At 35.3% G+C, this 14,333-nt stretch overlaps 2 protein-coding genes across 3 annotated transcripts; one reads left to right on the top strand and one right to left on the bottom strand.

Annotated features, from left to right (window-relative positions):
- Positions 1-13: 13 nt before the first annotated feature.
- On the bottom strand, positions 14-6,497 carry LOC133856181 (DNA-binding protein BIN4). Of its 2 annotated transcripts, none has more exons than XM_062291472.1 (13): positions 6,344-6,497; positions 5,841-5,955; positions 4,813-5,092; positions 4,516-4,577; positions 2,440-2,719; positions 2,182-2,243; positions 2,045-2,098; positions 1,512-1,629; positions 1,058-1,104; positions 860-886; positions 570-645; positions 359-489; positions 14-233 (listed from the first exon to the last, which is right to left on the bottom strand). In XM_062291472.1, exons 2-13 carry the CDS (start codon positions 5,886-5,888, stop codon positions 129-131), a joined length of 1,290 nt encoding a protein of 429 aa, XP_062147456.1. In that variant the 5' UTR covers positions 5,889-5,955; positions 6,344-6,497; the 3' UTR covers positions 14-128. The 2 variants fall into 2 exon arrangements, with proteins under 2 accessions (XP_062147456.1, XP_062147457.1); XM_062291473.1 differs by having other exon boundaries at positions 6,244-6,393.
- A 2,444-nt stretch (positions 6,498-8,941) lies between these two features.
- On the top strand, positions 8,942-13,290 carry LOC133856123 (chloroplastic import inner membrane translocase subunit HP30-2-like). The gene is made up of 6 exons (XM_062291468.1): positions 8,942-9,384; positions 9,790-9,905; positions 11,801-11,927; positions 12,631-12,779; positions 12,901-12,963; positions 13,063-13,290. Exons 1-6 carry the CDS (start codon positions 9,100-9,102, stop codon positions 13,100-13,102), a joined length of 780 nt encoding a protein of 259 aa, XP_062147452.1. The 5' UTR covers positions 8,942-9,099; the 3' UTR covers positions 13,103-13,290.
- The last annotated feature ends 1,043 nt before the right edge of the window (positions 13,291-14,333 follow it).

Below are 14,333 nucleotides of genomic sequence, written 5' to 3'. Positions count from 1 at the left end.
CTGTCATTGAAAGTAATACAAAGTGATGCTACTATTACTCCTGTCAACTATAAGGAAAAAATGTTTAGTCACTAGTGGTTTTTATTTCATGGCATAAACTAGCAATTCTAAACATGTATTTTGTCCCCTTATTTCTTGGTTTTGGCTTTCTTTGAAACTTGATTTTTCTTTCGTACTCTCTTTGGTGCTTGTGGCTTTCCTCCTGCAGTTTTACCTCTCTTCCGTGCGATTCCCTGCATCCAGACTTCCATCAAAACAGTATACATGCAATGTGATATAATCTATTAAAACAAAAGCAGTGTAGGCTCAATTGAATCAAGATGCTCTCTGAAGAACTGAAGAAGGTTCGGAAACATACTGAGGTTTTCTCTGGTTTCCCTTTGGTTTTCCCATTCGCTTGTTCTTCAACATCCTCATTTTGATGAGAAACGGCTTTAGGCATCTTGTCAGCCTCATCTTCTGAATCAAATGAGAAACCTTCCAGTGTCCCTAAAACAAAATGATAGATGCTAAGGAAGAGCAATGTATTGAAAACCTTTGGGTTGGGGGGGGAAAGGAAAAATCCCAACCTTCAACCATAGTTTCAGCTTCATATACGTTAGATTGCGGTTTAAGCTGAATGAAGTCATTCATGATAGCCTCTATCTGATCAAGAAATATACAATATTGAGCCAATAAATCAGATAATACTTTCGACTATACTTCCAAATATTTCACTGTAATCTCCAACCCATTCTACAAGTAGGGAATAAGTTCCAATAAGGAAGGGAAGAGAAGAATAGCAAGGCAAACAAATCTTTTTATCAACCACGTATATACATCCAGTGAAGGAGAGATCTTAAGCGAACAATTAACATACCTTTGCCTCTGACTGACCAAAGCTAACCTGACAAAAGAGAATATGACAGCAATGTCACTTTTCAGAATAAAATTTGAAAACTAGTTTATTATGCACATCATCATAGAGATTTCTGGTTTCCACAAAACATTTATAAGTAGCAACTTTTGAGACCATGATGTCCCCTGTGAATATCTCAGATGGAGATTGAAGACGTACAATGCAAAATGTCCTGGAAGGAACTATTGTTGTTTTGTATATGGTTCCTGAAATAGTAACCAAAATTAAACCAATCAGAAGTAGGCTGCTATGAATGGAATATGCACAACAATAGCAGTGTTGCTTACTTAGCCTAAACAAAATTAAGGTCTGCAGAAAGAAAGGAAAACAGAGAGCGGGTCACAAAGGCATATTACTTGAGAAATAGCATATAAAGATAACAACGTAAGTAGAAGGGGAGAATGCATTCTGGTTTCTTCTAAATTTGGCGCAAAGGCCTTTGACATTTTTGCTTTTAATCCAGGAAAAATTTTAATACACTGAAAAGTGGTCAACCAATATCATGGTTCTAGTATTAAAAGATAGAGATTATTATATACACATATCAACACAAAATTGAAGCAGACCTATGGATCACCATTACCTGAGACCAGCACATTTTAACAAAACCTACCTTTTAAATCTAAATACATATCATGATTTCCTGATGGGGCATCTGAAATTACTACTCGTCCTACAGCACCCATATCACCACTCAAATCTATGGAATCCCCTTCACATTCAACGAGTGCCTGCAACAAACAAAGCGTTTGGTCAAAAACTGTTCTTTTCTTTTCTTTTTTCTTTTTTTTTTGGAAGGGGGGGAGGGGGGCAGCACCAACATTCTATAATGACTGTGCAGAGATCTTGTGCCAGAAAGCTGTAAAGGGATGGAGGGGAACAACCCCATAGCGTCTTATTCACACTGGTTTCATGCTGGCATATATATAGTGGATCCATCTAGGCTTCAACCAGCAATGACCAAGTAAATTCTCAGAGTACTATTGTCCTCTCAACCTTCAACAGTTAAACCTATAAGCTATAAAGAACATAGACCCCAGAGCATACTAAGGACATTGATTATAGTCATTATTCATTGTGAAACAGCACCTTCCTATCCTAGGATCAAACTGCCCAGCAAAGAATTAAGATGAGCTGTCATCATACCTTTGAGCGGTGGACTTTCTCAGAGAGCACCAAAGGCAACCTTGAGGAGGAGACCTACAAAGAATAAATTGCCAAGACATTTCATTAAAACAATGACTAAATGGGCCAGCAGCATAGCTATTAACCACAACTCTTACATGAGGTTCAATATGCTTGTCAGATGTTTCTTCCTCTGCAACTTCCACATTGTCAACATTTCCTATACCATTAACAAATACTACAAGCGTCAAAATCTTAAAAAAGTACATATCTGTGAGAGTTATCTTTGTCATCCATTATGAACAGTTTTAATATTAATCAATATTAGTGCCTCTCTTCTCAAACTTATTACAGACTTTATTACTTTTACAGCTAAAACCATTCACACATTTGTTCCAAGCCCCACCACTTCATACCTTTTCTTTCCATGTTCTCATTTATTTTTTCCTCTTTGACTGGCGTGTGATCGTCTACTTTCAACCGTTTCCTTGAATATTTTTTTTTTGAAGCCTTCTTAGATGGAGACTCTAAATCACTGCCGATAAGAACAACATCAGCACCATTTGCTCCCCCTTGGAACTCAGATGTTTTTTGGTTAGAAGATTTTGCATGATGAATATGATCCTCCATTACAGGGCTATTATCACGACCTGACTCAGAATCTGATGATAACGCCCAAAGTGAATCATTGGGTTCCTGTACAAATAAAATACATTCTTGCCATCAGCAAACAACCAAACAAAAGCAAGCTAGACATATGCTTAAAATCAGCTTAAACCCCGTTAAGTTATAACACCCTTACTCTTTTTGATGCATATGGAGGTCTAGATATAACATTTCAGAAATCTTAGTACATCAAAAACGGTGTGGCTCACTAAATTTCTGGGAGTTTAACTATAGAGGAAAAGTGGAATGCATGGATGGATACTAACAGTGTTCCAAGGAGGGCTAACCGCACCGTATAAAGTAGTGTAACATGTATAGATCTTAAAATCACAATATACAACATAAGTGTGCCTTTCCAAGCAATAGATAGTTCCATTTCCAAAGTAATAAAATCACATTTACCTTAATTTATTTAGTAATATGACGAAAGATACAATGAATGGTGAAGAAAGTGACAGAATAAGTGCCCTCATACTTTACAAACAATCCAGAGACATTAAGTCTGATCTTATTCAAATTAGTGCAGTTGCAAGCTATGTCAATATAAGATGACAAAAACAGTGCTCTGTTACTTTGCAGGCAAGAGAGGTATCTAATCTTCAAACTTCTGCTTCATATTAGTGCACTTGCAAGCTATATGGATGCAGATAAGATCCCTCTTTGTAAAACAATTTTGAAATAAGCAAGGAACCAAGCGAATGATTCCATAAAATTTCCCTTTCTAAAAGTGCTCTCCTACAAAGTGAAATATTTTTGCCATTCAAGAACATGACATGATTTCATAAAATATTCGGTACCAGAGAAAATAAGAGCAATGAGGAAAAGAGTAAACAGAAAATACCCAATGACAGTTGCAGTTCAATTTTATAGATTGTCATAAGGTATCATTCAGCTTGTTTTAGGAAGAACAACAAAATGCATTAAGATTTACCACATGAAAAAGACAAAAGTGGATTCATTTGAATTCTAATTCCCATCACTTGATAAAACTTTGACAAAATTACTTTCTCCTTTGTTCTATGTAGGAATCCATTACAAATGATGCAAGAATATAACTGATTTTCAGCTACTACAACAAAACAAAACTGCGAATGGGATTTAACCAATACATAGTTGTCCCATAAAGATCTGATAAAACTAAAATTACAAGGACAAAAAAAGTACATAAATTCCCCCCCCCCCCCCCCCCCCCCCCCCCCCTTCTTAAGACACAACAAACAATGTGTATCCCATTATTTTCTATATAACTTATTACATGTTTTCTCATAAACTAAACTCAACTCAACCAAGCCTTAATCCCAATCAAATTGACACTCAATGGATCCTCGTCAACTGATGTCTTTTTGTAACTCTAATTATTTAGTTAAGAGTGATCAGATTCTTTCTAATTTACAGGAAAAAAAGTAAAAGATACCTTCTTTTCCAAAGAATTAATAATTGAATACACACAAGATATGTTTTTAAATTTGTTGAAAACGCCCGACAAGTCCAGGATTTCTTAAGATCGCAAGCAGATAAAGTGGAAAAACAAATGTTTTCCACAGAAGTACTCTATTTACATTAATGTTGCACTTATGTTGGTCGAATAAAACATTGGCTTGCTCTATTGTAAATTATTTCTTCAAGAAAATTAAAAATGCCATTGGCTCTTTTCTTGATCAAATAGGCCCCAAAACAAATTTAAAAGAAAAATGATAAGGATCAAGCACAGCCTATTTATAAATGATGACTGTTTGACACTTGATGCAAAAAACTTGAGGAGGTTGGATCCAAAGTCCATTCGCCAAATTAAAGACACTAAGTAGTGACAAGGTAATGCTTCTTACATGAGGCTCTATACGCTTCTCAAGTGTTACTTCCTTGGCAACAGTCTTGTCACTCTCATCCCCTGTATCGTTATTAGAAGACAGTTATGGACCTTCCAGGGAATACATTCAAGGTACAAAAACTTAAAAAAAATATAATGTAATAGGCGGCTACAATCACTATCAAAAGGCTTAAAACTGTAAGTTGATTGTTTTCATTGTAAATTATCAAATATTGTGTGACTTGTCTCTTTAAAGCCTACAAGTTTTAATTCAACATTACAGAAATGCAAATTGTTATCCCAAACCCTAGTATACCTGCTTTTCTCTTCTTGTTGGCTGTATTCTTCTTTTGCTGGGGTGTTTGGTCTTCTACTTTCAACCTTTTTTTCGGAGACTTTGCTTTTGATGGCATATTGGATGGAGACCCTGAACCACTTTCACCAAGAGTTATAGCTTGATTCTTGCCTTTCTTAGTAATTTTAGATGATTTACGTGGAGATGGCTCCTCAACATCAACTCTGTCCTCCCTTGAAGGGCTATCTTTTAGTGAAGACTGAGAATCAGATGATACTGTCAACACTGAGTGAGATGGAGCCTGGTCAATGAAGCAAGATTTACAATTAGCACCCATACAAAAATGAAGGTGAAAGGGTGGTGTAATAGCTGCATTATCGAGGGTCAAACATAAAGATGGACAAAAGCAAACAATTTGATGATTCCCCCACCTTACAATTTTAGCAAGCCCGAGGGCAACCAATTATGTGAATATAATCCAATTACTTACAAGGAGTCAAAAGGATAATAATGCGGTGCAAGATAGTACAGAAAGATTTTGAGGCATCAGACCCAAAACTGATGAGTAATTTTAACTTCGGACATTCTGCAAGAGCTACCCAGAAAAGCATGTAAATATTATATACCCACAAACACGTGCCAAGAATACCTTACACCAGAAATCTTTAAAGGTGTAGCTCTTAAAATTATTTCCTGCATTATCAAAACATGACTGACGAGCCTACCTAGTACTAGTACCTACCCCTCTAGCATCTACCACAACATTGTCATCAACCACAATATTTGCATCGTCACTGACACTTTTTGTTCACCAAAACAAAATAAAGAGAGATTCATACATTTCTCAACCATCTCGTTCATACATGTATCGCGTGAAAACTCTCCATTTTCCACCTTAAGCTCAGAAATAAACGGCTCCAACCTTAAGTTGCACAATAAGAAATGTATTCGCTTCTTCAAATTTATCATTCCAATTCACTATTACCCTATAAAAATCTAAATGGAATTGACCCCATGACAAATGGTGACGAGTATTGACTAAAAATTACCTGGAAAGAACGCAACCAATCCGGAGATTCCTCCCTCGAGCTGCTCATTTTAGCCTTTTATGCCAAACCACAACCAAATAATCCGGTCCGTTTTCCGTGCCTGCTTCAATATAATCTAATTCAAGCAAATAAACACATTAATTAACTAAAAAAACATACGTAGAAATATGGCATACAATACATAACTGATTGGTTTTTCCACAGTTAAGAGTAAAAACTGAAATAACGGAGGAAAAACAAAAAAATTTAAAATAAAACAAAAAGGAAATCTCCCTGATTTTATTTTATTTTATTGAAATTAGAAATGTAAGTAAACTTAGAAGCGGCTTATTGATCTGAAAAACGTGTTGAGAATCTAGGTAATGTTGCCAATACCACTTTGACGCTAAAACTATGCCCTAACCTTCCAGAAAAGGAAACACTTAGCATCGAAGTTAGGAGAACCATGAAAATCAGGGGGACTAAAAAAGGTAATATTTTGAAGTGAGGGATCGAAGTATTACGGAAAATACAGTGGCCGATTGTGCACGAATCAAAGAGCTCCTAGCTTTGTCTATGGCAGAGACTTTTGGTGACTGAAGAGTACTGTAGAGCGAAATGGAATACGCGGGACAAGTTTCTTCGGCGCGAGATTGTTTGTTTGCTTGGGTTACGCTATTCCAAGACACGGATGGGACTTGATTCTATTTTTAACCCGTATTAATTAAGCTCGGATTTAGCTTAGGCGCGATAAGAAAAATTATGCGGTCTTAATTTTTTTTTAATCCTCTATATTTAATTTTAATTTTAATCTCTCTTTCTCAAGAAAATTTGAAATTAAATCTTGAAAAAATTATCACTTTATAAACTTATTTATATTTAGAAAAAATGGTAAATGTTAAAATATTAAAATTCTTAAAATTTAAGAAAAATTTGCGTAGTTAGAGTGTACGAATTATAGAGGATTTGCATCCCACTTAATTGATAAACTTATTTTTTTTAGATTAAAATTTTTGTAGTGCGAATAGTGACAATATTGATTTCACCGCTTGTTTATCTTGTTAACGCGACAGTATTAATTAATTATTTTTTTAATAAGTTTTGACTTAAGGACCGTTTAAAATTGTCGCATTGAAATAATAATTGAATAAAAGTGTAATTTATAATATTAAGATAGTTAAAATTATATATAATATGAGTGATGATATACTATATTTTTATTTTACATCATTGTCGTGGCAGTTTTAACTAGGAGTATCTTCAATAATTTTTCGTATCCAACAGAATAGGCAAAATAGATTTTTTTTTTCTTATAGTGTGAATAGTAAAAGCATCCTCCCCCTCAATTCCTCAATCTTGTTCTTGGTGTTGGAAACAACTCCTTAAACTTAAGAATCTTGCTAAGAGGTTTTTAAGTTTTAAGGTGAGAGATGGAAGAAATATTTTTCTTTGGTTGGATGTGTGGCACCCGGATGGATGTCTTTTCGATAGCTATGGTCCTTGGGTCATTTATGATGCTGGTAGCTCATTGAATGCTAAACTTTCTACTATTATCCGTAATGGTGATTGGTTTTGGCCTTTTGCACGATCGGATAAAATTGTTGAGTTGCAAAGTAAGCTTTTTGAGGTAGTTATTGGAGAGGTTGATCAGCCTATTTGGAATTGTAAGCAAGGGTCCTATGTTTACTCAACTACTTGGGAAGCAATTAGGCAAAAAGAGTGTGAAGTTCAATGGTGGCAGATTGTTTGGCATTCAGTAGCTATTCCTAAGCAAGCTTTTATGTTGTGGCTTGCTTTTAAAGATGCTATGATTACTATAAGTAAATTGTGGAAATGGGGCTTTATGGGTGATTGTCTTTGCCCTTTTTGTCGAGGCTGTTTGGAATCTAGAGAGCACTTATTCTTTGAGTGTGGTTTCAGTTTTCGTATTTGGATGAATCTTTTATCTCTTTGTTTGGTGACTGGGCCAAAAAGATCTTAGGAAGACATTGAAAAATGGTGTATAGTTGAGCTGAGAAATGATAGTTTGTGGAGTAGATTGTGCATTTTAAGTCTGGGTGCTACTGTATATAATTTGTGAAAACATAGAAATGATATTTTACATGGTAATGCTCTTATCTTTGAAGAGAGAATTTTTACTAAGATCAAGTGGGAGATTCGGGTTCGTGTCATTGCCAAGGGTCCTTATAAACGTTCATCTTTGAATCTTCATCTTGCTGATTTGTGGAATCTTCATGGCATTTTTTTGTAGTTAGCTGCTTGTATTTGATTTTTGCAGGTTAGAGGTTGTATTTGTTGAGTGGTTTTGTTTGAGGCCTGATGGTTTTGGGCGTGATCCTTTTGCCCTGTGATTAGCTTGTACCTTTAGGTGTGATTATTTAGTGTTTGGTTTATAAAGTTTTTTTGATTTATCCAAAAAAATAGTAAAAGCATCTCCAACGTAATAGACAAATGATTCATAATAATTAAATTTAACTATTATGAGCTATTTTTCGTCTCCAGCAGAATAGGCAAAATAAATTTTTTCCTTCAAGTGTGAATAGTAAATAGACTATTTTGCCTATTCACTATTCACAATACAAAGAGTTTTTTATTTTTATTTTTTCTCTCCCTATTTTTTTTACACTTTTTTTTCAGATAAAATAATATTTAAATGCAAATAAAGAGTAGAATAAAGAATTTGTTGGAGAGAATATAAAAAAAACAGTAACTAAAATGGAGAATTGTACTTTTTCAATAGTTACTTTAGCTATTATGATTGAAGATGCTTTAATTCTTCAATTATTTTTGTTGAGAAACGTTAAAAATTACTTTTTTATTTTATATTTATCCTATAATACTGGCATGTCATTCTCAATTAACTCATTTAATCGGTCAATGTTATATATATATATAAGTTTATTGGAAATGACACATTATTATTTATTGGTGTGAAATAGTTGCGAAATCAAAACGTGGTTTTTAATATTATTTTTTTAATAATAAATGTTTCAAAGATTAGTTTGTGAGATAATTATAAAATGAAAATGTAAATTTTAACAGTAAATGTTGTTCCTTTCCCCTGATTTGACTCCAGCTCCAGCTAAAGATAAGGGGATGGCCGGATGGGTAGTGTAGCCGTGTAGGTCAAAAAAAAAAAAAAAAAAAAAAGGGGAAATAAAAGAGAGAGAAATAAGAACAAAGCCCTACTGTAATCGTTTATCCAGAGTCCTTTTATAGTGTCATCGACTCGGCAGCGGCACCAGAAGCAGCAGAATCAAAATAGACGAGGAATCTGAAAATGGAGCAAGGAAAACAGGGAGTGGTGGTGGCGAAGCTGATGCCGCAGCAGAACCCAATAGAGCAAATACAGGCTCGGTACAAGGAGTTGGAGGCTGGGTTCAGGGGCTGGCTGGCCAAGCAGTCTCTGCCGGTGGAGGCCGCCGTGGTGACAGCCACTAGCGCCGCCCAGGGTGCTGCCATAGGCGGCTTCATGGGCACTCTCACCAACGACTTGTCGTCCTCTCTCCCGACCCCTCCCCCCCAGACCAACCCACAAGCTATGGCCTCTTTCAAGCAAGCCCAGGTTGGTCTCGCTCCTTCTTCTTCCTTTTTCATCGGTTGCCTTCTTGATTATTTCGATTTCTAGATTAGGGTAAAGTTTGAAAGAAACCGAATGATTATAGTTTGAAGTTTTGGGTTTTGTTGAAAAGCTGGATTTTTGTCATGGGTGTAGATAATTGTAGCCATATTATGAAAATTGTGGTTTTATCCATCGACTTAAAACTGATTTCGTGGTGAGATTCTTGTCTAACCATATGAAAAAAAGTTTCTAGCTACAAGTAGTTCGTAAAATTTGATTTTTGCTTGGCATTGTAAAAGCTTCTGATTAATTGGAATAGTGAGGGTGTTTAATAGATTGAGGGGTTTATTTGTATATAAGAAAGCAGGATCTCATTGATGTATGAGAATTGGTTTACTTTGATTATAGGCTCTTTCCGGGGGTCCGTTTGTACAAGCCCGCAACTTTGCTGTGATGACAGGTGTCAATGCTGGAATATCCTGTGTCCTGAAACGACTGAGAGGCAAAGAGGATGTCCAGTCTAGGTAAGCTTTCATTAGCATTCCTTGTTCTCCCACTTCTTCCTGCTGTAGTTTTTATAATTTGCTAAACTAAATTAGATGGGATTTGGGCTTCGGCGACTTGGTTTATTGGTAGAGATACTTAATTACTTTCATGTAGTGTCCTGGCTTGATCTTATTACAATTTTTACCGCTTCCCATCTTTCAGTTTATCTTAGCAGCCAATGTGGAAAAGTTGTTTGTATTTTGTTGAGAAAATTTGTACTGTCGGTGGTCTTCTTGTTGTGGAAGTATCCCAATCTTGTGAGCAATGCACAAATGTTGACAATGATGCTGCTGAGATCTACATATCCCTCATTTTGGCCATTATGACATAAATGAGAGATTTTATGTTTAGGCCATGTGAGGGGAGATGAAGGGGGGGAAGCCCCAAAAAATTCACCTGAAGTTTTTGTTTTAGCATCCAAGTTACTTCAAATATTTATTTTTCATCATACTTCCCCTGCATCCATCCTTGATTAGGATGATTGAATTTCTTATTTAATTCATAAAAGGTTAATGTGTAAATTTAGTTATTAGATTAGCAAATACATGAAAATATCTCAACAAAGAAGTACAATGAATGAAAATAACCACCTTCTGTTACTTTTGAAGTACCTTTCTTCTTCACTAGATAGAATGTTTTGTTCCCCTTCCAAAAAAATAGAAGAAAAAAAAGAATGTTTTATTGATTACTCTTGCAGTATAGATAGACTGGTTCAGCACAATAAATGTTATGTAGCTTTTGTTGTGGTTGTTTTCGTTGATAGGTACAAAATATTTTGCAGAGTTTAGAAATTAAAATCATATTATTCACATCAGAAGCTGACTTAAGTGATAAATATAGGCATGCCAACCTCCATTAATTCAACTCATCTGTAGATAAATTTTTCTGATGGTTCTAGGATGTCTAAAGTGGCAGCAGCTACAAAATTTGTTTATCTATGGTGAAAAGAAATGTAAGCCTTTACACTATTTGATATTACCTATTACCAAAACTCATTATTTTAGACAGGAGCAGATTATGTTTTGGCACACTCTAACATGGCCTAAGAAACTTGTGTTGTGTCCTATTATCGTATTAGATTTCAATGAGATGCTAAAATCTTTGGATGTGGTTTTGGTCCAGCTAACCCCTATATAGTCTAGCCGGAAGGTCATAACTTACCTACACCTGTTTGATTTATGTGAAATATGTTTATTTTGTTCTTGGGTCTAAAATAAAAAAAATCATGAGTGGAAATGTTTTATGCTTAAATCTGTTTGTTGGCTCTTCAATTTATTTGCGATTCCATTTAGCACGTATTTTCCAAACAGTTTTTTTTCCCTCTGTCTCTCTTCAAATTTGATGAGGATACAATCGTTAAAACCTACTTTGCCAATATTTATATTTGCCCATTCTAACGTGCTATTAGACTTGAACAGTGAGAATGGATGACAATGGGATGCACTGGCTAGTTTAAAAATATCTGGTAGCAAATCTGCATTGTTCCTCTATAAATAACTCTGACAGAAATCAATACACATGTATTATAACTTTATATTTTAATTTTTCAAATCAAGATATGGTCTTCTTGTTTTTTGAATTCTGAGGGAAATTGAGGATTCTACTTATTTGAAATTGATACTAGAATCTTCTAAATGTATATTTGAAGACATCCTTGGATAGTGATACAAATAAATCTTGCCGTCCAAACTTTGATGTATCGAAAAAAAAAAAGTATTGGAAATGGCTCATTTATCTTGATTGGATGGTTTTCTCTTGTGATTTGGGGTCTTAGATTTGACTTGGGGTTAATTTCCTTAAAATTTGGGGGGTCACTGATCAACATAGTGTTATGTGTTATCATCATTTTTGTTCCATGTACTTTTCATTGCAGCATGGTGGCAGCTTTTGGTTCTGGAGCCATGTTTTCAATTGTGAGTGGCATGGGTGGCCCAAATCTGGCAGGAAATGCAGTCACTTCTGGCCTCTTTTTTGCTCTTGTTCAAGGTGGACTTTTCAAGGTGAGCATTAAAAGGAAGGAATTTATCATTTCAAGAGTAGTTCAAGTTCTACAATGATACTTGTTTTCTAGTCTGTAACTGTCAATGACTGCAATGCAAGCCATGGATGTTGTAGAATTTACATCGTCATAGCCACAAGCGGACACTGTACATGTCATTTATGAATGAATTTTCTTGTGGTTCCCTGATTTTAGTCTAATATTGAGACGAGTCTATGGTAGGGTAAGAGTTCTGACATTAGTTGGGGGGCGGATTAAGGGATGCAGTTATATGAGGCAATCTATGGTAGGGTAGCACCCCTTCAAAATTGATATAGAACCACGAACTTACGTAGAAAATGATGGGTGCATTTGATTTTTTTAGACCTCCAATATGTTATTGGCCTCTTCTATGGGTGATAACAAGTAAAGAATATGAAAAGTTGCTCATCTCATCAAGAAAATGCATTAAATGTTTTGCTGCTATCTATGACCATAGTTTTCATGTAATATATATATATATATATATATATGAACAACAATGTTGCGATGTTGCTTAATTCTCAATGTGGATTGAAGTGAATGGTTTGAATCAAGTCATGGTCTCACAAGTTGATGCAGAATGGGTGACAATGGGGCAACACCCCATCTCAGATTTTGAATTGTTATTTTGTTCTATTGGTGCTTACGTAAATATGCTGTGCATTTACCACATGGTTATGCAGGTAGGGCAAAAGTTCTCTTCACCACCAGTTGAAGATATTTTCTATAATAAAACAAGATCCATGTTGCATAACCTTGGCCTCCAGAATTACGAGAAGAATTTCAGAAATGGCTTGTTAACGGACAGCACGTTGCCTCTACTCACTGATAGGCAAGTAATTGGATTTTCATCTTCCTATATTCTAAAATATTTTTTACCATCTTCCTAAATGATTATAGCTTAGCCATGTATTTATGTTGTAATGGGCCTGACTGGCCGTGATGCATTTCAGTGCTCTTAGAGATGTGAAAATCCCTCCTGGACCAAGGCTTCTCATCCTTGATCACGTTCAGAGGTCTGACCCGTGATGTCTCTTCTTAATACTTTCCCTTGAATTTATATATTTTTTTGAATTTATATTCGTCTCACCTTTGATTATTATCTTTGACTTCAGGGACCCAGAGATCAAAGATAGGCGAGGAAGTGGTCGTTGAGGATCTACTGTCAATCTACTTTGCTGCAAACTATTTTTTACCTGTTAAACCTTAGAAAACATACGGGTCTTTTGTTTTAAATGAGAAGATTTCATTTTTGTGGTCTATGACAGATTAAATTCTGCCCGAGTAGTTTGATTTTATTGATGCTATAAATTGGCTCAAATGATACATACTGTTATGAGCTAGGACGTGGCATTTTGGGTAGTATGTGCTGATTATAGTTGCTATTATTATTACTATCTGATAACTGAACGTGTTACCCCAAGGAGTAGCTTGAAGAGTTGGGGATCGCGTTTCATGAAGTAGAGGTCATTAGTTCACATCTCATGTTTCCTCTTGGGCCAATTACTTTTCAACATGACTACTCTTTAAGCCGGATGCCGTTAAAGCAACGGTTATAAGTGCCCTATATTTAACAGTAAAAGCAGAAAGATAGAGAGAAGAAAGTAGAAATGAAATGAGAATGACACAGCAAACTGATTGGGACTGCCTTGTGTTTACATAAAGATTGAATCAACTGGTTGTAGTTTGTCAGTTTTGGTGGGGTTTGAAGGGTTTAAGGTGGGGGAGCAGATTGATGGCTTTGGGGGAAGTAAGTGGAGGTTGTAGACATAATATGGCAATTATGCTGTAGTCTGCTTCTTGAGGCAGGCTTTCTACGGTCCTTAAATAGTACACCTAGCATATGGGAAATCTATTTGGTTGGATGGTTTCTGTCGAAACTTCTATAGAATGATTGAGGTATGTCCTCCAAGAGGTTAGTCTCTTACACTGAAATGTATGCATCTTAATTCTTAATGCCCCTTTCTATTTTTTTTTGTTTATATCAATTTTTGCTAGGTGAATGTCACAAGCCAGGCGCCGTGTTTTTTTTTTTTTAATATATATTTTAGATGTATTTGATGTCATTCTCATTCTCATGTACATTTTTTTAAAAAAAAAATTTACCATTGAATGTGGAATCTATAGATTCAATGATGAATTTACACCTCTTATACAGAAATGGACGAGATATGTACGAGAATGAAAACAATTTTTTTTTTTTTTTTTTTCCTTCTGAGTGATGTTGAAAATCACACTTTTATTCTACTACTATTTCACCTTGTTGATGTGGCATTGTCAACCAACTTTTAGATTTTTTTTTTTCTTTCAAAAAAATTCTACATATTACACTAATTACACCTCCATCTATTAGGCTAATGTGGTTGTGCTTATCGGTCATGAAAAT

This window comes from Alnus glutinosa, chromosome 1, assembly GCF_958979055.1.
Source record: "Alnus glutinosa chromosome 1, dhAlnGlut1.1, whole genome shotgun sequence".
NCBI lineage: Eukaryota > Viridiplantae > Streptophyta > Magnoliopsida > Fagales > Betulaceae > Alnus > Alnus glutinosa.
The sequence above is the reverse complement of the archived record's forward strand: the minus strand, read 5'-3'. Positions and strand labels throughout refer to the sequence as shown.

Coding starts and splice junctions, on each gene's coding strand:
- LOC133856123 (XM_062291468.1), top strand. CDS start 9,100: ATGGAGCAAGGAAAACAGGGAGTGGTGGTGGCGAAGCTGATGCCGCAG. Junction 9,906..11,800: donor AAAGAGGATGTCCAGTCTAG/GTAAGCTTTCAT, acceptor TTTTCATTGCAG/CATGGTGGCAGCTTTTGGTT. Junction 12,780..12,900: donor TTGCCTCTACTCACTGATAG/GCAAGTAATTGG, acceptor GATGCATTTCAG/TGCTCTTAGAGATGTGAAAA.
- LOC133856181 (XM_062291472.1), bottom strand. CDS start 5,888: ATGAGCAGCTCGAGGGAGGAATCTCCGGATTGGTTGCGTTCTTTCCAG. Junction 1,105..1,511: donor TATGTATTTAGATTTAAAAG/GTAGGTTTTGTT, acceptor TTACTATTTCAG/GAACCATATACAAAACAACA. Junction 646..859: donor TTGGTCAGTCAGAGGCAAAG/GTATGTTAATTG, acceptor TTTCTTGATCAG/ATAGAGGCTATCATGAATGA.